At 60.0% G+C, this 22,758-nt stretch overlaps 2 protein-coding genes across 14 annotated transcripts in view; one reads left to right on the top strand and one right to left on the bottom strand.

The window, feature by feature from the left end:
- Positions 1–11,759: 11,759 nt before the first annotated feature.
- SLC16A3 (solute carrier family 16 member 3) lies at positions 11,760–22,753 on the top strand. 11 transcript variants are annotated; one of them, XM_008997955.5, is made up of 5 exons: positions 11,760–12,194; positions 19,145–19,393; positions 19,871–20,014; positions 20,243–21,004; positions 21,994–22,753. In XM_008997955.5, the coding sequence occupies exons 2-5, from the start codon at positions 19,171–19,173 to the stop codon at positions 22,266–22,268; spliced, it is 1,404 nt and encodes a 467-aa protein (XP_008996203.1). In that variant the 5' UTR covers positions 11,760–12,194; positions 19,145–19,170; the 3' UTR covers positions 22,269–22,753. The 11 variants fall into 11 exon arrangements, with proteins under 11 accessions (XP_008996203.1, XP_008996202.1, XP_035158103.1 ...); XM_008997954.5 differs by having other exon boundaries at positions 11,760–12,178; XM_035302212.3 differs by having other exon boundaries at positions 11,760–11,970.
- CSNK1D (casein kinase 1 delta) overlaps positions 22,313–22,758 on the bottom strand; it is a 52,691-nt gene continuing 52,245 nt past the window's right edge. For all 3 annotated transcript variants that reach the window (XM_035302217.3, XM_054256653.2, XM_008997956.5), the window contains one exon: positions 22,313–22,540. The gene's annotated coding sequence lies outside the window, so the exon portion shown is untranslated. The remainder of the gene's footprint in view (positions 22,541–22,758) is intronic.

Consider the following 22,758-nt stretch of genomic DNA (forward strand, 5'->3'; position numbering starts at 1 on the left):
TGTCCAACCCAGGTGGTCACTGGGGAGTAGACGGTCAAGGTGAGCCCAGCCTCGGTCACTGGGGAATGGATGGCCAAGGCAAGCCCAGGAGGTCACTGGAGGAGGAGAAACGCAGGAAGAAGGCGGCCAGCTCCCGGACAGCACAGCAGGTGCACGGAGCCCTGAAGGAGCCCTGTGTGCAGAGCCAAGAGTGTGTGCAGGTAGGGGTTTGCCAGGGAGGCCGCACCAGGACCACCGAAGCATGTGATGCTTGAATGACATTCCAGGCCAATGAAGAGGGGACGGAGGCCCAGCCAGGGCTGGAGCACAAGCCAGGCTGGTGCTGACCACAGCAGAAAGGTGGAAGGCCCCTCCAGTTGTATGTGGAGCATGGGCAGCAGGGACAAGGGCCTGGGGCCAGGCTGGTGGCACCAGCTGTTCCTGAAGCCCATCACTCACCTGTATCTGCTCCATCCAGGCATTGGGGTGGGCAGAACACCAGGATGGCAATGGCTCACTGCGCCTCTGGGGGCACCGCTAGGGCTCGGGGACCACGGGACTTGCCACTGGACATGGGGGTTGAGGATGAGGGAAAGAGAAGCTGAGGCAGCCCCGAGTCAGCCCAGCAGGACTGACTGTCTGGGCCCTGGGGCATTTTGGGGTTGCCATGAGAGGAAGTTCCTGAGGCTGTGAGAGTGGATGGGGCCACCCCGGGGAGGTGTGGGCAGAGAGGAGAGGAGCAGGGATGGGGCCCTTACATTGGGCTCAGGAGATGCGGGGAAGCCCCTGAGCTGAAGAGGAGACCAGGACCAGGCAGGGCCCCAAGGCCAGGCAGTGATGGAGCCTTGCTGGGCCTGTAGGTCTGAGGCACTTGGGGGTTGGCCTGGAGGCCTAGGGAGGGTGTGTGGGGCAGCAGCACACTTTGCTAGGTGCCACCTGGGAAGGTGCCCACCTGTCTCCAAGGGGCAGGGGAGGAGCTAATCTGTGCAATGAGGGGCTCCCAATGTGACAGTGTCCCAGTTACTCTCCCCTAGAAAGCAGGGAAGGCCCAGTCACCCCCAGGCACTTATAGGCCGTGGGGGCGCCCCAGGAGCCGGTGGCCACCAGCAGGGTCTCGCAGGTCGGAGGCCTTGTTCCCCGGGCCTACTCTGCGTCTGGAAGCCCTGCAGGGGGACCAACAGGGCCCTTCCCCACTAGCAGGAGTGCTGGTAGTCCCCCCTGAGCAGGAGGATCTGGGGCACCTGCCTGGGCTGCTCCCACACTGCTTGGCCCTGCCTCTTGGTCTCAGACTTGGGAAGGAGGAGCTAGGAGAAAGGGTGCAAGGAGTGGGTTGAGGGGCTGTGTCGATAGGCAGGGCTACAGGTGGGCACCGGCTATGCTACTCCCACCTGGCCTTGAGTTCCAGCCCCGACTCCTTTCCTTTCATACTCCAGTCCATATGCCAGACCCAGGGCTGCCGTGGGCTCCAAAGAGGGCAGAGGAAGCCTTGACCCCCAGCCTCCAGCTCACAGGGAGGTAGGGGCAGGACACAGGGCAGGTGGTGTGGAGAAAGGGGAAAAACCACACCCCAGGATGTTCAACCCTTAGGGCCAGGGGGTTGCCTTACACAGCAGGTGGAGTCTCTCAGGGCCATGCTCTGTCCAGCTACCAAAGGGCTGAACTGAGAGGAGGGGGCACGGTCCCCACCCATACAGCTACCTGCCAACTCGATCCTGGGACAGAAGTGTCTCTGTTGGCCCGGCCTGGGGCACCAGGCTGGACTTCATGGCCACCAAGGCTCAGACATCCCAAAACCTTCTTGCCAAGGAAGGCCATTCCTTCCCCAGTGCCCAGGAGGGCTGCCTCCTGCTCCATGCCCACCACTGAGGCCTCCAGCTGATGACCTCTGGCCAGCTGAGGCTTGAGTGTGGGGGCCAAAGAGCTGGGGTAGAGCTCCACCCTGGAGTGGGAAGGGGAGATCCAGGGCAACCTCTGGCCCCACAGAAGCTCCTGCTCAGCACACCCACTCCAGCTTAAATACAGAAGCAGGCTAGATAGTAATAAATTCCGGGTGGGCTCATGCCTGTAATCCCAGCCCTTTGGGAAGCCAGGGTGGGAGAATCACTGGAGATCAGCAGTTCAAGACCAGCCCAAACAATGTAATGAGACTCTGTCTCTATCTAAAAAAAATTTTTTTTTAAGTAAATAAAAAAAGTAAAGATCTCAGGTTGGGCATGGTGGCTCACGCCTGCAATACCCACACTTTGGGAGGCTGAGGTGGGTGGATCACAAGGTCAGGAGTTTGAGACCAGCCTGGCCAGCACAGTGAAACCCCATCTCTGCTAAAAACACAAAAAATTAGCCGGGCATGGTGGCACATGCCTGTAATACCAGATACTCGGGAGGCTGAGGCAAGAGAATCGCTTGAACCCAGGAGGCAGAGGTTGGAGTAAGCTGAGATCAAGCCACTGCACTCCAGCCTGGGTGACAAAGCAAGACTCCATCTTAAAAAAAAAAAAAAAAAAAGAAGAAAGTAAAGTATTAATACATTTATAAGTATTAATGTAAAATAGATCAACAAACTAAACATAAGAGCTAATATCCTAAAACTCTCAGAAGAACGCATAAGAGTAATTTTTTTTTGAGACAGAGTCTTGTTCTGTCGCCCAGGCTGGAGTGCAGCAGCACAATCCTGGCTCATGGCAACCTCTGCCTCCTGGATTCAAGTGATTCTCCTGCCTCAGCCTCCCGAGTAGCTGGGATTACAGGCCTGTGCCACCACACCCGGCTAATTTTTCTATTTTTAGTAGAGACAGGGTTTCTACTGGCTAGGCTGGTCTTGAACTCCTGGCCTCAAGTGATTTGCCCACTTCAACCCCACAAAATGCTGGGATTACAGGCATGAGCCACCTCGCCCAGCCCAGACTTTTTATGATACCAAAAACACAAGCAATGTAGGAAACAAAGATAGATACAATTTTGTGCATCAAAGGAGAGTGAAGGCAGCACACAGAGTAGGGGAAAATAGTATTTGCAGACCATATATCTGATAAGAGTTTATTACCCAGAATATATAAAACTCAACAAAGGGCTGGGCACAGCAGCTCGTACCTGTAATCCCAGCACTTTGGGAGGCTGTGGTGGGTGAATCACTTCAGCTCAGGAGTTCAAAGATCAGCCCAGGCAACTTGGTGAAAACCCGTCTCTACAAAATTATACAAAAACATTAGCTGGATGTGATGGTGGTGCTCGCCTATAGTCCCAGCTATACTCGGGAGTCTGAGGTGGGAGGCTCCCGTGAGCCTGGGAGGTGAGGCTGCTTTGAGCTGAGAATGCACCACTGCACTCCAGCCTGGGCAGCAGAATGACACCCTATTCTACACATAGAATAAAACTAAACAAACAAAAGACAACAATATAAAAATGGGTAAAGGACTTGAATAGACATTTCTCCAAAGAGATACAAAATGGCCAATGGATACATGAAAAGATGCTCAACATGTCAGTCATTAGAGAAACGCAAATCCAATCCGTAATGAGATACTACTTCACACCCACGGGGACGGCTTCACTAAAAACCAAACAGGCCAGAAGTGGTGGCAACGACCTGGAGTTTCAGCCAGGCAGGAGGTGGAGGCAGGAGAATCACTTGAGCCCAGGAGTTCCTTCCTGAGCAACATGCAAGACCCTGGTCTCTGAAAAACAAACACCTCCCCAAAAACCTCCCCAGAAAATAACAGGTGCTGGTGAGGATGTGGAGAAACTGGAACACTTGAACATTGCTGGTGAGATTGTAAACCGCTGATGCCTCTGTGGAAAACAGCGTGGTGGCTTTTCACGGAGAGGAGTGTCGCCTTGTGACCCAGCAAATCCACTCCTAGGTTCACACCAAAGAGAAAGGAAGACACCTGCTCACACAAATACTGGCACATAAGTGTTGTTGGCACCACTGTTCACAACAGTCAAAAGGTGGAAATGACCCAAATGTCCGTCAACAGATGAATGAAGAAGCGAAATGTGTTCCATCCATGCAAGGAAACTTTCTTCAGCCATAGAAAGAACAAAGAGGCCAGGTGCAGTGGCTCATACTTGTAATCCCAGCATTTTAGGAGGCCAAGAGGGCTGATCACCTGAGGTCAGGCGTTTGAAACCAGCCTGGCCAACATGGTGAAACCCCATCTCTACTAAAAATACAAAAATTAGGCCAGGTGCGGTGGCTCACGCCTGTAATCACAGCACTTTGGGAGGCGGAGGTGGGCAGGTTACCTGAGGTTAGGAGTTCCAGACCAGCCTGATCAACATGGAGAAACCCTGTCAGTACTTAAAAAAAATAAAAAATAAAAACAGGAAAAATACAAAATTAGCTGGGTGTGGTGGCACATGCCTGTAATCACAGTTATTCAGGAGGCTGAGGCAGGAGAATTGCTTAAACACGGGAGGGAGAAGTTGTGGTGAGCCAAGATTGCACCATTGCACTACAGCTTGGGCAACAGGAGTGAAACTCTGTCTCAAAAAAATAAAAATAAAAATAGGCTGGGCTTGGTGGCTCACACCTGTAATCTCAGCACTTTGGGAGGCTGAATCCAGCAGATTGCCTGAGGTTGGGAGTTCAGGACCAGCCTGGCCAGCATGGTGAAACCCCGTCTCTACTAAAAATACAAAAATTAGCTAGGTGTGATGATGAACACCTGTAATCCCAACTACTCGTGAGGCTGAGGCAGAAGAACCGCTTGAACCAGAGAGGCAGAGTCTGCAGTGAGCTCAGATCAAGCCACTGCACTCCACCCTGGGTGACAAGAGTGAGACTCCATCTCAGAAAAAAAAAAAAAAAAAAACAGAATGAAGCACTGACCGTATCTCATGGAGAGCTTAGAAGACATGACGCTCAGTAAAGACACTGGTCACAAAGGCCACAAACTGCAGGGCTCCATTCACACGAAGTGTACATGACAGGGCAGTCCACAGATGCAGAAAGCAGATGGGTGGACACCAGGGAATGGGGAGGGGCTATGGGAAGGAGGATGGGGAGTGATTACTTAATGGGTGCTGGGTGTTTTTAAGGGGTGACGAAAGAGTGTTGAAACTGGAGGTGCTGCTGGTGGTGCAATATCGTAAACTCTCCCAGTGCCGCTGCGCTCCTCACTTCACGGTAACTGTCTGCAGCGTCGGCTCCACCCTATTATGTTTTTGTCCCTTTTTTCTTTTTTTTGAGATGGAGTTTCTCACTGTCACCCAGGCTGGAGTGCAATGGTGTGATCTCAGCTCATTGCAACCCCCACCTCCCGGATTCAAGCAATTCTCCTGCCTCAGCCTCCCAAGTAGCTGGGATTACAGGTGCCTGCCACCACACCTGGCTAATTTTTTGTATTTTTAGTTGAGACAGGGTTTCACTATATTGGCCAGACTGGTCTCAAACTCCTGACCTCATGATCCGCCCGCCTTGGCCTCCCAAAATGCTGGGGTTACAGGCGTGAGCCACCACACCAGGGTACATTTTTTTTTTTTTTGAGATGGAGTCTTTTGTCACCCAGACTAGAGTACAGTGGCATGATCTTGGCTCACTGCAACCTCTGCCTCCTGGATTCAAGCAATTATCCTGCCTCAGCTTCCCAGGTAGCTGGGATTACAGGTGCACGCCACCATGCCTGGCTAATTTTTTGTATTTTTTGGTAGAAACTGGCATGTTGGTCAGGCTGGTCTTGACCATGGCAGGCCCATGACAGCTCCTGGCCTCAAGTCATCTGCCTGCCTCAGCCTCCCAAAGTGTTGAGATTACAGATGTGAGCCACTGTGCCCAGCCTAATTTATTGATTTTTTTTTTTTTTTTTTTTTTTTTTTTTGCTGTTTGAGACAGTGTCTCTGTCCCAGGCTGGAGGGGACTGGCATGATCTCAGCTCACTGCAGCCTCAAAATCTCGGCCTCAAGCAATCATCCTACCTCAGCCTCCCAAGTAGCAGGGACTACAAACGTGCACCATTATGCCTGGCTAATTTTTGTGTTTTTTTTGTAGTGATAGGGTTTCAGTGTATTGCCCAGGCTGGTGTTGAACTGCTGGGCCCATGTGATCCACCTGCATCGGCTCATGTGATTTACCTGCCACTGGGCCCGGTCCCACCTTGATTTTTTTTTTTTATTTTAAATATGAGGTTTCACCATATTGGTCAGGCTGGTCTCGAACTCCTGACCTCAAGTGATCCGCCCACCTCAGCCTCCCAAAGTGCTGGGATTACAGGCCTGAGCCACCGCGCCTGGCCCCACCTTGATTTTCAAAAGGAATGAACAAGTGATATAAAGTCTGCCGGTAAAATGGGAAATTTAGGAAAGCGTCAAGGTGAAAATTGAATACAACTCTACCTGATCCCAGATGGGTGTGTCCTCCTGGTCTCTCATCTATGCACAGGTATGTTGTCCAGGCTGGTCTCAAACTCCTGGCCTCCCAAAGGAATCCTCCTGCTTTGGCTTCCCAACCTGCTGAGACTGCAGGCGTGAGTCACTGTGCCAGGTGTGGGATGATTTTGTAGGTGGCAGTAGAGGACTAATACAGTTTGCAAGTCTTTGTGGATATGGTGGGACATTGCCACCAGGCCCTTTTGTCTCCCAGGTACGGTAGGGGCCTCCCAGCCAAGGCTTCACCTCCACAGATCAGGGTGGGGGTGACAGGACCTTCCGACACCGCTGCCTCGACAGGGTCCATGTATAAGCGACAGCCATGGATCAGGACCTGCCCAGACCCTCCTGCATGCTCTTGCCCCAGCAGCCAGGTCCTGTCCCCACCTGGTTACCCCATCTGGATAACAGAAGGTCCTGGAGCCACACACAGGCACACTAGCCTCGCCTGGGGTCTGCAGCCCACAGGTGAAGCCCTCTGTAGTTCCCGAGAGTACCCAGGGAGAGAGTACAGCCCATGCCCAAGGTGCCGAGGCTGAAGGAAAGCCGAGAGAAGAGGCCCAGGAGTCTCGTGGTCTGGACAGGCCAGGGCCTCCGGGCCGCTCTCTGGCCCTCCCTGGCCTTTCGCCCGCTGTGGTTCTGCAGTCCACACCTGGGACCAGTGCCGGGCAGCACCTCCGCCCTCCACACCCTGCCCCTTGCTCTCCACACCCTGCCCCTTGCCCTCCAACCCATGGGGAAGGCCAGAGCCACCCACGGTCAGCTGCTGAGTGCAATCTCTCTGAGGCTCCATCCTCTCATTTATGAAGTGGCAAAGCAGAGTTCCCGGAGAGTGGTCCCAGGGTGTGGTGGTGGGACGGGCACAGATGTGTCCAAGCTCTCCCCAGTGGAGCAGTGACCCTTGGGCAGAGGCTGCCTGTCCTTAGAGCTTGTGACCCTAAGAAGCTCCCCGTTGGCTGGGACCTCAGAGTCCACATACTTGCTGGTGCCCACACATGCCTGTCTTGGCAGAGCTCAGCTGAGGGCACCAGGGAAGACATCAGGAAGATGAGAAAGTCCAAGCCAGGTGGCCACGCCACTCGGCACCAGGACGTAGCCCATGCCTGACCCACAGATACAGCCAGGGTGTGGGGTAGATGGAGGTCTGGGGAGGGGTGGAGGAACCTGAAATCCAACATGGGAGCCCGGCCAGTGTGGTCAGTGTTGGCAGGATGAGGCAGGCAGGGGAAGGAAGAAAATCTGGTTTCTCAATGGGTTCTGGAAGATCCGTGGGAGGTTTTCAGGGGTGGCCAGGAAGGGAGGATGCACCTAACAGGTGAGAAGGGACAGAGTTTTAAACCCTCCCAAGAGCCACCAGGTGAGCTTTGCTGCGCCCAACTTTACAGAGCAAGAGACTGAGGTCTGGAGAGGCCTCCATACTTTTTTCTTTCCCCACTCAACCACATTCCTGGAATGACTGCCCAGGCTCCAATGGGCATTAGTTCTGAATATTCCAGCAGCATTGACCCCTCTCAGTTCTGTCTCCCAGTGACAGAGCAAGAGGTTGCTGAGGACATCAAGGAGAAGATCTGGCAGGCCCATGACAGCTGCTCTCATCAGACCATGCACACCTACACCCCTACACCCATGCAGACACACCCCTACACCTGTGCACGGATGCACCCATGCAGACACACCTCTACATCTGTGCACAGAGGCACCCATGCAGACACACCCCTTCACCCATGCAGACACACCCCTCCACCCATGCAGACACACCCCTCCACCCATGCGGACACACCACAGGCAGCAGAGTTGTAGGTCAGGCCCCACTGGGCCAAGGTGCAGCCTCTCCTGTCCTTTCCACCTCTGCCCCCTGCCTGGGCTGCCACTCACTAGGAATTCCCAGCAGCAGCCAGGTTAATATGTATTTCTCTGGGAGCCTGGACAGATTTTTGTGTGTATATGTATTTTTAGTAGAAACGGGGTTTCACCATGTTGACCAGGCATGTCACAAACTCCTGACCTCATGATCTGCCCGACTCAGCTTCCCAAAGTGCTGGGGTTGCAGGTGTGAGCCACCGCGCCTGGGCAACCCTGGACAGGTTTTAATGTGAAGAATCTGGGGCAGGTGAGTGAAGGGAAGGCACCAATTTGGGCCACAGCCCTGGTCCCGGGTTTAGGCTCTGTGTGGTGAAGGGCATCAGCTTCCCCTGGCACCATCCTGGCTGCATCTCCTATCCAACCTGAGTTTGTCCCACCACACGCCCCTTGCGGGTTTGGAGTCTGGGGGAGGGTGTGGCCACAGGTGTGGAGTGACAGGCAGTGGCAGTTGTCACCAGATCCTCTGGGCAGGGAGCACTAGGCAGGCAAGGTCAGGAGCCCAGCGGCCCAGGACCCCAGGGAGGCGGGGCCGTGGCTCTGCCGGAATGTCCTTCCCCGTGACTCGGCTTTCTTCCTCTAACCCAGCCGGTCCTGGCCCCAATCCTGTCCATGGGGCTGCAACTGGCGCTGGGTGGTACAGCCAGGACTGGGGCAGGACAGGGTGGCCCTGCTAGGATCTGGAAAACGTTGTGTGGGTTCCCAAGCACATAGGATGTGGGCTCTGTGTGGCTCCCCTGGCCCTGGAAGTTTCCCTGGGACCCAAGATCTGCCCTCAATAGGAGTGGGGGCCTGTTCTGCCACTGTCCCTGGGGCAGCAGCCACGGTGACCCTCAGAAAAGCCTCTCCACATCTCCTAGGCCATGTCAGGACACAGAGGTAGGGCCTGGCTCCCACTCTGACTGGAGATGGGACCCTTGTGGCAGCCGATGGGGGAGGAAACAGCCTGCCCTTCGCGCCCGCCCTTCCCACAAAGATTGCTCTTGGAAAAAGTGGGACCACATCCCCCAGGGAGCTTAAGCCTTCCAGGTAGCAGGGTGGGAAGGACCTGAGGGCCAGGCCTGGAACTGGGTCAAAAGGCCAGGCCTGGAACAAAAGGAGGCTGGGGCAGGTGGGGACACCTGGGGTTGAGAGAGAGGTCAGGGCTGGGGGAAGTGGGGTCACAGGGGGGCCGCCCTGTGAAGCCTCTCACTGGCCAGGGATGGTGCCACCTGTCTACACCCCCACCTCCTTTCCTGAAGAAAAGGGCAGCCTGAGCCTAGGGGCTGACCCGGGGCCACTGTGGGGGAGCAGGCATTGGAGCCAGGTCTGGGCTGGATGTTCCCAACACCACCCAGAGAGGAGCTGCAGAGTTGCAAACACACTCAGGCCTTCCCACCCCTCCCTGCAGCTCCACGCCTCCAGTGGGCCAGGGGGATGGCACCATGGGCAGAGGTGTCTCTCTCCTGCTGCACCATCGCCGTCTCTGACACATCCAGGATTGCTGAGGGAGAGGCATGCTCCCCGGAAGGCTCCTTACCTGAAACCTGAATAGTATTCAGTGCCCAGGTGCCCATGGAGCTGTGTGTCAGATGGAGACTGGCCACCTGGGCCCTGGTGCCAGGCCTGGAGCCCTCTCCCCCAAAACAGTTGCTGGGTCTTTCTGAAAGTTGAGCACTTGGAGGTCAGGGGTACCTCATGCTACCAGAGTGCTAGAATCCTGGGAGAGGAACCCAGGGTCTCGGAGGCTCTGGCCCCATCTCACAGGGCCCTGTCCTGTTGAGGCCTGGGGCAAGCTGTCCCAGGTGGCCTGCTTTCTAGTGGCTCTGCGCCTCTCCTCTGGGTAACAACCTGGTTTCCAGCACAGGCCCCCAGCCTCAGCCCCGGCAGCCATCACTCCAAGCACTCCTTGATCTCCCAGTCCCATCCTAGTCAAAGCCCACAAACTCGACCTCGGCCGGGAGTCAGTGCTGACTGGCCTGTGTGCTCCGTTCCCCTGAGGGCAGGGAGGCTCCACCCAGCTGTGGGTGGGCAGTCTGGGGCCCACAACCAAGGGAAGCCATGCCTAAGAAGGTGCCAGGCCTGGGGCTCAGAGCCAAACCCCAGGTACTCCCTGGGTCCCCTGGAGGGATGAGTGGGCATCTTCCCAGCTGAGAGAAGACATGGCTCTGGCAGGGACGACCCTTTGTCCTTCAGGAGGCAGGAAGGGGCAGTGACACCCCAGGCTTTCCCGCTCTGTCTCCCTCCCCTTGTTGCTGCTCCATGGTGGGCGTTCAGGGTTCAGGGCCAAGTTGTTGACAGACGTGGAAGGTGCTTTGGTGGCTTCAGTAGGGGCCCCAAGCTCAGCTGGCAGGCCTGGTGACTCGACAATCTGGGACCAGGTGCGCAGTGTCCCCGCCTCCCTAGCCGGCAATGCCTCATGGGGGTTCCCTTCCCACAGCTGTCCCGGGTGTCCCACGCCCCTCTGTTGCTCTCCCTCAGTGCTGTGCCCCCAGCCTCCATGGAAAGTGACGAATCGCCTGGTGGGAGAAGATGGTAGCACCACCTGTGCCACCCAAGGTGGATCCACCACCTGCCACTGGCAGGAGCAGCGGCCAACTACATGGGGTGTTCATCCACGAAGTTGGAAGACCCCGCACCGGGCGGGCGTGAATGGAGGCTGTTTCCTCACCCCTTGCCACAGGCCTCGGTTCTGCTCAGAGGTACATGCTCCCATCTTCATGTTTTTCAGCTTTTGGCGATCGGGGTGGTTGGGGCCCAGGTCGGGGTGAGGGCCAGTGGGAGGGTGGGCTCGTCACATTACATTGAAAGGACAGGCGGCCCCACTGCACTTGTCGCCGGAAGGCTGGGCTCCAGATGGGGACGCCGAAGCCCGCACGGCCTCGCTGCCAGCGGTGGGCCTCCCCCTGCCCTTTGGGGTCCTCCACTGATACCCACTGCCTCCTCTGTGTGATGGGGCAATATTGGGGCTCGGGAGCCCCCAGCTCCCCTGAGAGGATGCTTCTCCAGGTTCTTGGTCTCCTGCCCGCTCAAGAATGAGAGGGGACCGCGGCGCGGCGCGCAGTAAATGCTGGACTCAAAGGCGTTTGTTGAAAGTGATTTAGACAGAAAGAAACAGGAAAGTCCCACTGCGTGGGAATCCAGAAAGAAGGAATCCGGGGGAGGAGAGCGGCTTCCACGCTGAGCGGAGGGAATCGAGGTGGAGTCTAGGAGGGAAGACAGGCTTCCGCGAGGGTGTGGAGGGGACTCCAGAGGAAAGAAAGATGGCTTCCACGAAGGGAGCGTTCACGGAAGGGACCCAAACATGGAGTCCGAAGGGGTGCGAAGAAGGGGACCTCTCACCTGGGAGGACCCCACCTTCTCCAAGACCCCTGGCCAATGGACGGAGTTCCTTTAAACTTCCGCTGAATTGACTCAGTCTCTTCCCGCGCCCGCCAAATTCAAACATAAACCGTTAAATCCCCCGGATGGAGAGAGATGGGAGGGGGCACAGCGCTGGGAACTTCTTGCCCTTGAAACTGCGCCCCCTCGTGGCCCCGGAAAGAGAGCCGCTTCCTCCAAGGCGCCTCCGCCGCAGAAGCCCCGGAGGCGGGTCCGCGAGGGGCCGGTTAGCTGGAAATCGCTCCTGCGGACCGGCAACTGGCGTCCTTGGTCCAGGCCAACAAAGGCCTCGCTCCCTGGAGCTGCCTCAGACGCCAGCACCAGAAACGCCCCGTTAGTCCATGTAACGGACTGGGAGAAGCGCCTTCCGAGGGCCAGCGGTCCACAGCCCTCGCCTCTCCGGAGGTGTCAGCTGCCCGGTCTCTCCATCCGGGTTCTGGGCCGCAGGGCTGAGTGGGTGGCTTTGTGGGGCCCCTCCGGGCGCGGAGCCACCCGGGGAAACGGAAGTTCACGGAGGGCGAGGCCTTGCCCCAAATCCCGGCAGCGCAGGCCGCTCCCCGACCCAGGAGGAACCGCCGCCCACACCGGCCCCGGCCCCTGGGAGGAAGCGGAGGTCTGGACGGGGACAGGTCGGCCCGTGGCCTCAGCGAGGAGGATCCGGGCCCCAGAGCTGAGCGAGGCGCCGGAACCCCACGAGCCGCGCGCACCCGCCAGTCACAGGGGCTCCGGCGTTGGGGGGCGAGGGGTCGCGCTCCGCTCCGAGCCGGGGGATTTGGCAGTCGCGGTTTTGGGAGGGGAAGCGGAGGGACGCGAGGGCGCCGCGAGCCTGGACGCCCATCCCAGCGCCGGGGGCAGGCGAGGCCGGGTGGCCCCAGTCCCGGGGCGCGGAGGGGGCGGGTCTGGCCTGGCAAGAAGCGCAGCTCTGGGCCAGGGGCGCCAACGGGGCCGGTCCCGGGTGGGGGGATCTCGGGGCTCGGCCGGAGTTGCGGGACGCGCCGTCGGGAAGCTGCGGCCCGGGAACCCCTCCGGCGGCGGCCTGGGGTCCGGGCGGGGCGCGCAGGGGCGGCGCCAGGCGGTGACGTGCGCGGGGGACGTGCCGCGCGAGCGACCGGAACACTTAAAGTCGCCCCCGGCGCGAAGCCGGGCGGCAGAGGCGGGCGCGGCGGCTCAGCGGTGGCAGGTAGGCGCGGCCCGGATGCTCGGCGCGCGGGGTCGGGGCCCAGGAGCTTCTGAGCCGCCCGGGGCGCCAAGCCAGTGCCTGACAAGGGGGTGGCCTCTGGGTCCGCGCTCTCACCCCGCCCCAACTTCGTCCGTCAGGTCCGGGGGTGCCCGGGGCATGGACTAGCCTTCCCGCCCCCTGCGGCCCCCGCCGAGAGTCAGCCGCGCCCCTCCGCGCCCTCGCATCCCTGGCTGCCCAGTCTGGCCTTCCTGGGTCCGGCCCGGCGCCCACCCATCTGGCGGCTTCAGGGGCTGGGCTCCGGCCCGGAGGTGGCTGCGCCGGCGGCCAAGCCCGGTCCGGGTATAAATAGCTCGGTCCGCTGCGGCGGCTGGGGGCGCGGGCTATATTTGGTGAGGCTGCTGCAGCCCTCCCCGTGGGGGCGGCCTCCCCGAGGGAGTGGGAGCACGTGCGCTCGGGCCGAGGCGCTTTCCCCGTTCGCGTCACCCTAAACACTCACGGACTCACGCCCGCCCTCGGGCAATGACTAACAGCCTGCGCCGTGCTCGGACGTGGGGACCGCTTCTAGAGTCAGGCTGGGCTCCCTGGGTTCGCCCTACCTCCCACCCCTTGGCCCCAGTTCGTGGGAAAACCAGGCGCGGCCTTCGGTAACCTCCCATTTACTAACCCTCGCCTCAGTTTCCGTATCCTAAAAGTGGGTTGGTCAGGCGCCTCCTCGGGTGTTGGGCCAGTCAAGGGAAGGGGCCGCAGAGTGGAAGTGAAGCCTTGGCTCTGGCCAGGGCTACCGGGGGTGGCTGGAGTCAGTGAGGAACGACGGGGCGGCGTCGGGCCGCTGTCCTCCTCTCTGTCCTAGAGGCATCGAGCTGCGTGGCCAGGAAGCCTGGGCTGAAAGTGTCCCTCTCCTGGCCAGAGTCAGGCCTGCTGACGGGGGGAAATGCCAGTTGGCCCCACCCCAGGGCCCAGGGGCTTGTCTACGCTGAGCACAAGAGTGGGTGATCTTGTGTCTTTTGGGGCCGGGGAGCCCAGGGTCCCAGCTTCACTGCACAGGCCTGGGAAGTCAGGTGGGTGTTGGCCTGAACGTGCTGGGAGGGACAGAAACGGCTCCGCCAGCGTGGTGTGGCGGCTGGGCTGCACTCCCTCATGGCGGGCAGGAACTGGGAGAGGGGTGCTAGGAGGCCATGGGGGGTTTCTGCCCCCAGAGGGTCTGAGTACATAGGGACACTGTCTTGGCAGGTGCAGAGTCTTTCCCCAGGACCCCGTGGTGTGGACAGAGCTTGGGGTAGGAATCTAGAGGCCTGGTCCCAAGGCAAGCTTGGTAACGACCCTATGTGACCTTGGACAGGGCCTGCCATCCAGGCCACCCAGAAAGCCATGTGGTCCCAGTGATCAGAGCGGAGTACTTTACTTTGGAGGGCTGGCTTAGTGGTGGGTCCTGGGGTGACCTGGCCACATGGGGCGGAAAGGCCAGTGCCACTTCCAAGAGTGAAGAGCCAAATGTGACCTACACGCTGGGCCCCAGCGGGGGGCCTTCTGGCCGGTGGCGCAGAGCCATTGGAGGTGCCGGGGCGTGGTGCAGGGGCGGGGCGGGAGTAGACAGGGCTGGGGCGTCCTCACAGCGTCTCCAGCCCGAGTCAGCCCCATCTGTGAAATGGGCCGCTCCGGGCAGCCGCACGCACAGAACCGCCGGGCCCCTGCCCCGAGACTCGGGATTCACGAATCAAAGTGCCCGAGCCCCGAGCCACGCCCACTCGTCCCACCACTGCAGCAAGTGGAGCCGGCCCCGCCCTGTGGCTTCGAGGCCCGACGCCTGGCGCGACTCCCAGCTCTGCTGACTCGGGTGGACCCGCGCGCCCGCAATTACGGTAGCGTCCGGTAGGGCGCCTACTGCGGGCAATACGGCGGCTCCTCCTATGGCGCGGTCACGTCCCCCACGTCCCGCGGCCGGCGGGGCGGGTCAGGTCCGGGCAGAGCATCCTTCTGTCCCCCTTCTCCCTCCCCGTGTGGGCTCTGCCCAGCCTCCCCTACAAGCGCCGACCCCTGCTCGCAGAACCGGGAAGCCAAAGCCATCAGGCAATCGTCCAGCCCCGTCAGGGGCGCACCGAGGAGGGGCCTTTCCCAGCGAGGGTGGAGCTCTGGGCTCCCCCTCAGTCCCCCACCACCCGCCTTCCTGCCTCCTCCGGGTCACCCCTCCCCACGGGTCCCCACGACGCCTGCCGGGAGGCGATGGCGGGGGAGCCTCCTGACCCGAGTTCCCCTCCAGGCTTGGCTTTCGGACACTGGCTTTAGGGTGGAGGGGCGCATAGTCCAGGAATGGGACGAAATGGCTTCGTGGAGGGACGGCCTTGCGGGGTCCAGGAGGCCTCCGGGGTGGGGGAAGCGGCTCTGGACCAGTTCTGGCTCCCACCGCTTCCCGGCCCCAGGGTGGTGACCTCAGCTTGCAGAGAAGGGGGTTCCAAGCTCTGAGACCCCGCAGTGGCGGCACAGGCAGCCTCCTTTTTCCACGTGGGACTTGCGCCCAGCAACCCTTGGGGCACCAGTTGGGGGGCTCCTGGCCCTGGCCCTGGGAGGAAGTGGCCAATTTGCAAATAAGGCCTATGTGTCTGCCCCACCGGTCCCTGCCGTCATGATGTAAGTGGACACAGTGGCAAGGCACAGGCATGCGCAGGAGTCTGAGATGGGGCACAGGACCCAGGCCTGTGCAGCCCCTTGTCCAGCGTCCACTCCCTGACAGCTCGGCCCCCCACACCTTTGCGGGTGGCTGGGCCTGGGCTGCAGGGAGGGGCTGGTGCTCCTTCCTTATTTGCACAAGGGGAAGAAGAACTCAGGGAGGCCCCTCCCTGGTACAGTGCCCTCCCGCCCTCCCGGCACCCCTTGCCAATCCTGAGCTAGCCGAAGGGTGGGGGAGGGGGCTGCTGCTTTGGTCCTCAGCAGCTCCCAGGGATCCAGGAAGGAAAGAAATTGCCCTTTTCCTGCCCCGCCTCCTGCCTGGGCCACAAAGGCAGGGCCAAGGCCCATCCTTCAAAGGCTGGAGTCAGTTAGGTAAGAGGCCACTGCCCTGGGGCTCAGGCCACTGTACAGACCCTGACAACAGGCTGACAGTCCAGCAGAGGCCTCAGTGAGGTGGTGGTGCTGCTTGAAGACCTGAGGACCTAAGAGGGTGAGGGGAAGCAGGTCCAGGGTGCCCAGTGCTCCCAAGGAGGTGGGTGAGGTTTCTGGAGGAGCCAGCTGAGCAGCTGGGCTCAGGTTCGGGACCCTCTTTGTATGTGTGTTGCCATAGGCCCTGTAGGACCTGGCATGGTCTCCCAAGCCTTCCAGGCTGGTGACAGCTGCAGGGGTCCAACCTGGCAGGTGTCCAGGTCCTGAGGGCTTCATGGCTGAGTCCTGGCCCCAAACCAGGGGTCCTTAAGAGACCTCTGTGCCCTGGACCCTTGAGGGAACTGCTTGCTCATGAGGACTCATGAGGACACATGGCTCTGTGATGTGGGGGTCTCCTGGAAGGGTCTTCCCCACGCACCCCTGCCCCAGACCTCCCTGCTCAGCTTTAGCAGCCCGGGGTTGTGGGGCCTTCAGGGACCCGCTCTCCAGGCAACCCCACCTGGGAGATCAGCTTTCTCAGCCCAGAGGACAGGTTATTTCTGGGTGGGTTGGCATGCTTCCTGGGGGTGTGACAGGTGGGGGGGATGACAGTAAATGTCAGGGGAAGGCCAGCCTGTAGTGTGTGCCCAGGAAGAAGCCAATGCTTGGTGGCTGTGGTGTGGCTCCAGGCAGGGCAGCCCCAGGGCTGTCCTTGGAACACCAGCCTGCACCTCAGTCCATCGTGATGCTGGGGTTATCCTGGGAGACGGGGACTATGGACTGCCTTTGACTGCTGTTTTGTGTCCCTTCCCCTACTGCACCTCCTGTGGAATCCCCTCCCCCAAGTTGTGTGGGCAGACAGCTGCCTCAAAGCCCCTGGACGACAGGCTGGAGTGGGAAGTCATGGAGCCATTTGAGTCTGGGTGACTGGCACCCCAGGCTGGGTGAGGACAGATGATAGTGCCAGGCTGTGGTCTGGAAGCTTCTTGTCCAAATGCCTCATCTCCTTGACACAGAAGATGGCCCTCCCCACCTGAGTTTCATGTGGAAGCCACAAGCTCCTCAGGTCCCAGAACATGCTGTGCTCTCCTGGCCAGTGAGTCCTGGCACTGCCCCAACCATCTGCCAGCCCTCCTTGACCCTAGTCCAGGGGGCACCACATATCCAGAGGGCGGCCATCATCCCCTGCCTCCCCATGCACCCTCGTCTGTCTCCTGAGGACGCTGGAGGGCATTGAACACTGGGTTTGCCTGCATCCCCTGCTCCCGCTGGTACAGCCTAGGTAGACTCAAGAGACCCTGGTGCTTGTTTTTGGAGGGGACCCTGGGGTGTGCGGAATTTGCCTGTTTCTATTTGTTGTGTATACATTTCCTTCCTTGGCCTTGCATGGTCCCTGTGATGTATTTTACAAAGTGTAAACCCACAATCCCAAACAAGCTGGGACCCTGAGGCTGTCAACCCCTCCTGTCTCCCCCATGGCCCGCATTCTGCATCCTGTTCCTGTTTCATTCCTCAAGTGCATGTATTTTTAGCATCTTGTAGTTACCCTGCTATGTAGTGTCATCTTAGGGACCTTTTAAACTTAATGCCCTGCTGCTGAGGGACTCCAGGCAGTGTCCTGCCCCAGGCACTGTGGTGGGGGCATCTGGAGCCCAGGTGCAGGCAGAGGCAAAAGGTGCTCCTGGGTTTCGAAGAAATGGTCCCAAGGCCTTGGCCTCAGGGAGCCAGCATAGGCTCTGGAGGTGGGCATCCGGGGAGGGCCTGTTCTGTTCCAGTGGGCTGTGTCTGCCTTGTCATCATCCAGCCACAGCTGGCTCCCCTCGTCAAGCAGCATTTCCCAGTGACAGTAACTGCGTGGAACTCTTGGGGAGCCCTTAAAGACCATCCTCAGACCTCCGAAGCAGGGACTCCAAGGGGCACAGCACCTGCGGTGGGGCCAGTCTGGCAGGCTGGTTGCGAGGAGGGCCCAGAGGAGGAGGAGCAGGCACAGAATTCCTGAAACTCACCCAGCAAAGGCCCTTGCCCTTGTGTGGGTCCTGCCTCTAGTTATGTGTTGGCGTTAGAGGCAAAGGCAGGCTGTCCATGTGGGACCCACCAGATTAGGGGGCTGTGGACACGCAGGAGGAATCCAAGGAAAGGGGGTGGTCGTGGAGCTTGCACTGCAGGCCTGCTGCTGCCTCCTGGGGTGCTGGTTCACAGTATGGCCCCAGGAGGAAGAAGCCAAGCTGGCTGGACTAGACCACTCAAGGACTTGGGTTGCGGTCCTTGGTGAGGAGGGAGACAAGGTGACTTCTGGGTAGGGTGGTGCATGAAGACAGAAGTCTGGCCCTGGGTTCCAACTTTACTCTCCCCCAAACGAGCTAAGCTCCTGGAGTTTACAAAAGGGATGCCAGCTTCAGACATCGTGGGGGCTGGTGTGGTTTGCTCTGGTGGGATGGATGGAAGCCTCCTGGTCCCCACCTCCCCTGGAGGCTCCAGATGTTCCTGAGTTCAAGCTGCAGCCTGTGGGTCACTCCAGGCAGAGGTGGGGTGAGCCTCTTCCCACTGGAGGAGTTGCTGAGCAAGCACACCGGTGAGAGGCAAGGGGGCCTCCATGGACAGGAGGCCAGCTCTGCCCCCACTTCCCCACTCCACTTACTCTAATACTGCAGGCCCTGTGCTTCTAACTGTCCCCTCCAGCCAGGTGCCCAGTCCCCCACAGCCAGCAACTGCCCCCCTCCTCTTGGTGCAGACTCCTGGCGGGCTCCACTGACGCCAAAGTGGGCCCCTGGGGGCAGAAGAGCCAGGGCAAGGCACACTCCACCTAGATTTAGACAGGGAGAGGCCTGGAGGACACCACCTCCAGAGGCCCTAGGGCAAGCTTGGTGCTGGGGACTGAAGGTGCATGCTGCTGCCAGAATCACAGCGTGCTTGGCCCCTGCCCAGCACAAGTCAGCCAGGAGACTGAGCCAGGGCAGAAATGAGGGCCAGGTCCATGTTCCTGCCGGGGGCTGCTCATCCCAGGAGGTAATCTGAGTCCTGGCTGAGCCCACAAAAGCCACTGCCCTTTAGAGCCAGCTGTGTGGGTGCAGGAGGCAGTGCAGAGGGAGGTGGGTGGACTGGTACCCCCAACTGCTTCCCTGCAAACCCTCCTGCCTGCAACAAGCAGCAGGTCAGGGGGCCACTAGTGCAGGTGCTGGGCAGCTGCCCCACGGCTGAGCTCCTGGGGCATCTGGCCCAGGTGCCAGCCCCAGGTGTGTGTGGCACCCAGCTCATGTCCCTCCCCTGCCGGGCTGCAGTTGGGGGTGGTAACCTGGGCAGCCTGAGTCAGCCTCCTTTCTCTCTCAGGTGAGGCGGAACCAGCCCTCCTCGCCATGGGAGGGGCTGTGGTGGACGAGGGCCCCACTGGCGTCAAGGCCCCCGACGGTGGCTGGGGCTGGGCCGTGCTCTTTGGCTGCTTCGTCATCACTGGCTTCTCCTACGCCTTCCCCAAGGCCGTCAGTGTCTTCTTCAAGGAGCTGATGCGGGAGTTTGGGATCGGCTACAGCGACACAGCCTGGATCTCCTCCATCCTGCTGGCCATGCTCTATGGGACAGGTGAGGGTGGCCTCACGCTGGGCCCCCCGTCTGGGGTTCTACAGGCAGATCCTGCTGGGCACAGAAGTCCATGTGTGGCTGGACTTGGCACAGCACCTTCCACCCGCTCCCCAGGGAACCCTGGAGGGAAGCCCTTGGGGCTGGGATCCTGCTGGGCAGCGGCTTGTTCTCTGTGGGGCCAGCCCAGGAAGGGTGAAGTCCATCCTGGCCCCCGTCCAAACGGGTCGGCTGTATTTATAGACAGTCCCAGAGGATGGGGCTCCCAGAGAGCTGTTCTTGAAAAGATGGCTGTTCCTGACTGCAGGACCAATGGGCACAGTGGGCAGTGCTCATGTTATTAGCTCTGTGCTTGGGGAGCCAGCCACAGGGTGCCCCTAGCATCCCGCCAAGGGAGGGGTGGCTGTGAGCTCAGTGGGCTGGAGGGGCAGAGCTGGCTGCAGGCCTGGGCCTGCCCCTCTCAGCTGCCGCCCTCTCCAGGCCCACTCTGCAGCGTGTGTGTGAACCGCTTTGGCTGCCGGCCCGTCATGCTTGTGGGGGGCCTCTTCGCGTCCCTGGGCATGGTGGCTGCCACCTTCTGCAGGAGCATCATCCAGGTCTACCTCACCACTGGGGTCATCACTGGTGAGTGGGGCCGCAGGTGTCAGGAGGGGGCGGGGCTGTCTGGAGGACAGGAGGGCAGGTGGCTGAGGGGCATCTGGCTCCACCTCACCGTCCCCTTCTCGAGTGTGTGGGTGGCAGGGGCTCTGCCCACTGGGAACCCTGGGCCTGTGGGAACCTGGGGGCAGAGATGAGGGTCTTGGGCTTTGGGGATGCCCTGAGAGGGCTCTCACCCTGTTCCCTTTCCTCCAGGGTTGGGTTTGGCACTCAACTTCCAGCCCTCACTCATCATGCTGAACCGCTACTTCAGCAAGCGGCGCCCCATGGCTAACGGGCTGGCGGCGGCAGGCAGCCCCGTCTTCCTGTGTGCCCTGAGCCCGCTGGGGCAGCTGCTGCAGGACCATTATGGCTGGCGGGGCGGCTTCCTCATCCTGGGCGGCCTGCTGCTCAACTGCTGTGTGTGTGCCGCACTCATGAGGCCCCTGGTGGCTGTGGCCCAGCCAGATGGGAACTCGGGGCTGCAGCGACCCTCCCGGCGCCTGCTAGACCTGAGCGTCTTCCGGGATCGCGGCTTCGTGCTGTACGCGGTGGCTGCCTCGGTCATGGTGCTGGGGCTCTTCGTGCCACCCGTGTTCGTGGTGAGCTACGCCAAGGACCTGGGTGTACCCGACACCAAGGCGGCCTTCCTACTCACCATCCTGGGCTTCATCGACATCTTCGCGCGGCCGGCCGCGGGCTTTGTGGCGGGGCTTGGGAAGGTGCGGCCCTACTCCGTCTACCTCTTCAGTTTCTCCATGTTCTTCAACGGTCTCGCGGACCTGGCAGGCTCCACAGCGGGTGACTACGGTGGCCTGGTGGTTTTCTGCATCTTCTTTGGCATTTCTTACGGCATGGTGGGGGCCCTGCAGTTCGAGGTGCTCATGGCCATCGTGGGCACCCACAAGTTTTCCAGCGCCATCGGCCTGGTGCTGCTGATGGAGGCGGTGGCCGTTCTCATCGGTCCCCCGTCTGGAGGTGAGCGCTGGCAGTTCCCCACACCTGCGTTCTGGTCAGATGCCCGCTTTGCAAGGCAGGGATAAGCACCCCTTGGCCGCCACCCACTGTGGGACTCAGAGCTGGAGGGGGGTGCACTGTGCTGGACCAAGCCTGATTCTGCCGGGGCCAGCAGGTCTCCATTAGGAGTTAGGGGCTTAGCCTGGCCCAGTGTATCCCCGACAGATAGGGTGACCAGGGGCTGGACCCAGGGGTGGCGGAGCATCTCGTCCAGGCTCTTGTCTGCAGAGGGTCCTGCCTCCAGTTATGTGTCAGTGTTAGGGGCAAAGGCAGGCTGTCCATGTGGGACCCACCAGGTTAGGGGGCTGCAGACAGGCTTGCAGGAGGAATCCAAGGAAAGGGGGTGGGGGTGAAGCCCCAAAGATCGTGTCTCGGGCAGCGGTTTTGGGCAACCCACAGCTGGTTTTTGCATTTTGGGACCTTTCCTTTTTGAAGGCTGACTGAGCTAACACTTGAGGGAACTGAGTTCTGACAAGAGCACCTTCACCCAGGCTCTGGCTGCCTGGCAAGGGAGGGTCCTGAGCTTGGGGAGGGCCAAGGCCTCACCATCTGACTCCTGTCTCAGGGTCTGAGGTAGCTGGGAAACAGGGCTGGTGCTGAATGTAGCAGGGCTTCTGGCGCTGCCAACTGGAAGCCCGGGGGGGTTGGGGGGCTCTGGGGACCAGCATGACTCCTACCACTAACCAAGGCCCAAACTCCCCTCAAAGCCACTGCTGTTTTTAGCCTCTAAGTCTTGGCTTCCCTGGGGAGGAGGGAGGGAGGCTCACGATGCCCCCAGCTGGAACACATGAAGGGAAGAGAACACCTGGTTCCAGGAGCTGGGAGGCACACAGGGTGGCCTATGTGGGCTGACAGACACCGAGTACACACCGGCTTGGGCGGGGCCCTGGGCACCCAGGGACAGCTGCACCTGCACAAGAGCGGCTGGGACTGACAGGGTCTTCCTGCAGGTAAGCTCCTGGACGCGACCCACGTCTACAAGTATGTGTTCCTCCTGGCGGGGGCCGAGGTGGTCACCTCCTCCCTGATTTTGCTGCTGGGCAACTTCTTCTGCATCAGGAAGAGGCCCAAGGAGCCACAGCCTGAGGCAGTGGCCACAGAGGAGGAGAAGCTCCACAAGCCCCCCACAGATGCAGCAATGGACTCTAGGGAAGTGGAACATTTCCTGAAGGCTGAGCCTGAGAAAAACGGGGAGGTGGTTCACACCCCAGAAACCAGTGTCTGAGTGGCTGGGAGGGGCCGGCAAGCACAGTGAGGAGGTACAGAGGCTGGCAATGCTTGCTATTTATTTTACAAACAGGACTGGCTCAGGCAGGGCCACGCTGGGCTCTGGCTGCCAGCTTAGCAGATCGTCGCCTGATCAGTGTTTTCCGGGGGGAGGTGGCAGGGCTGGAACCGTGTCATTCCAGAGTGGATCTGCAGTGAAGCCAAGCCTCCACAACAGGGGCCCCGCCTGCTGGTCCCAAACGGCCTGCGGCCACAGTTGTGCTCAAGGACCTAGAAATCCATGCCAAAAGATGACATGACTTTAATCCAAGGGTGGGCTGTGGACAGGCTGGTGGGGCAGGTGCTGTGTGGGGACCTCTCCAGCCCATTCTACCCTGGGTTCTCACGTGCGGCCTGTACCCACCCTTCAGTGTCTTGGGGATAGCTTCTGCCACTCCTGGAAGGTGGAAATAAACCTGCGTGTGAGTAGAGCGTCAGGGCAAAGGGTC

The sequence above is a fragment of the Callithrix jacchus genome, chromosome 5, assembly GCF_049354715.1.
Source record: "Callithrix jacchus isolate 240 chromosome 5, calJac240_pri, whole genome shotgun sequence".
Lineage (NCBI taxonomy): Eukaryota > Metazoa > Chordata > Mammalia > Primates > Cebidae > Callithrix > Callithrix jacchus.

Bases quoted from the DNA above. Each gene is read 5' to 3' on its own strand.
- SLC16A3 (XM_054256650.2), top strand. From the start codon at position 15,400: ATGCGCAGGAGTCTGAGATGGGGCACAGGACCCAGGCCTGTGCAGCCC. The intron at 20,015-20,242 runs GTGAGTGGGGCC...CCTTTCCTCCAG, and splicing joins CACCACTGGGGTCATCACTG to GGTTGGGTTTGGCACTCAAC. The intron at 21,005-21,993 runs GTGAGCGCTGGC...GTCTTCCTGCAG, and splicing joins CATCGGTCCCCCGTCTGGAG to GTAAGCTCCTGGACGCGACC.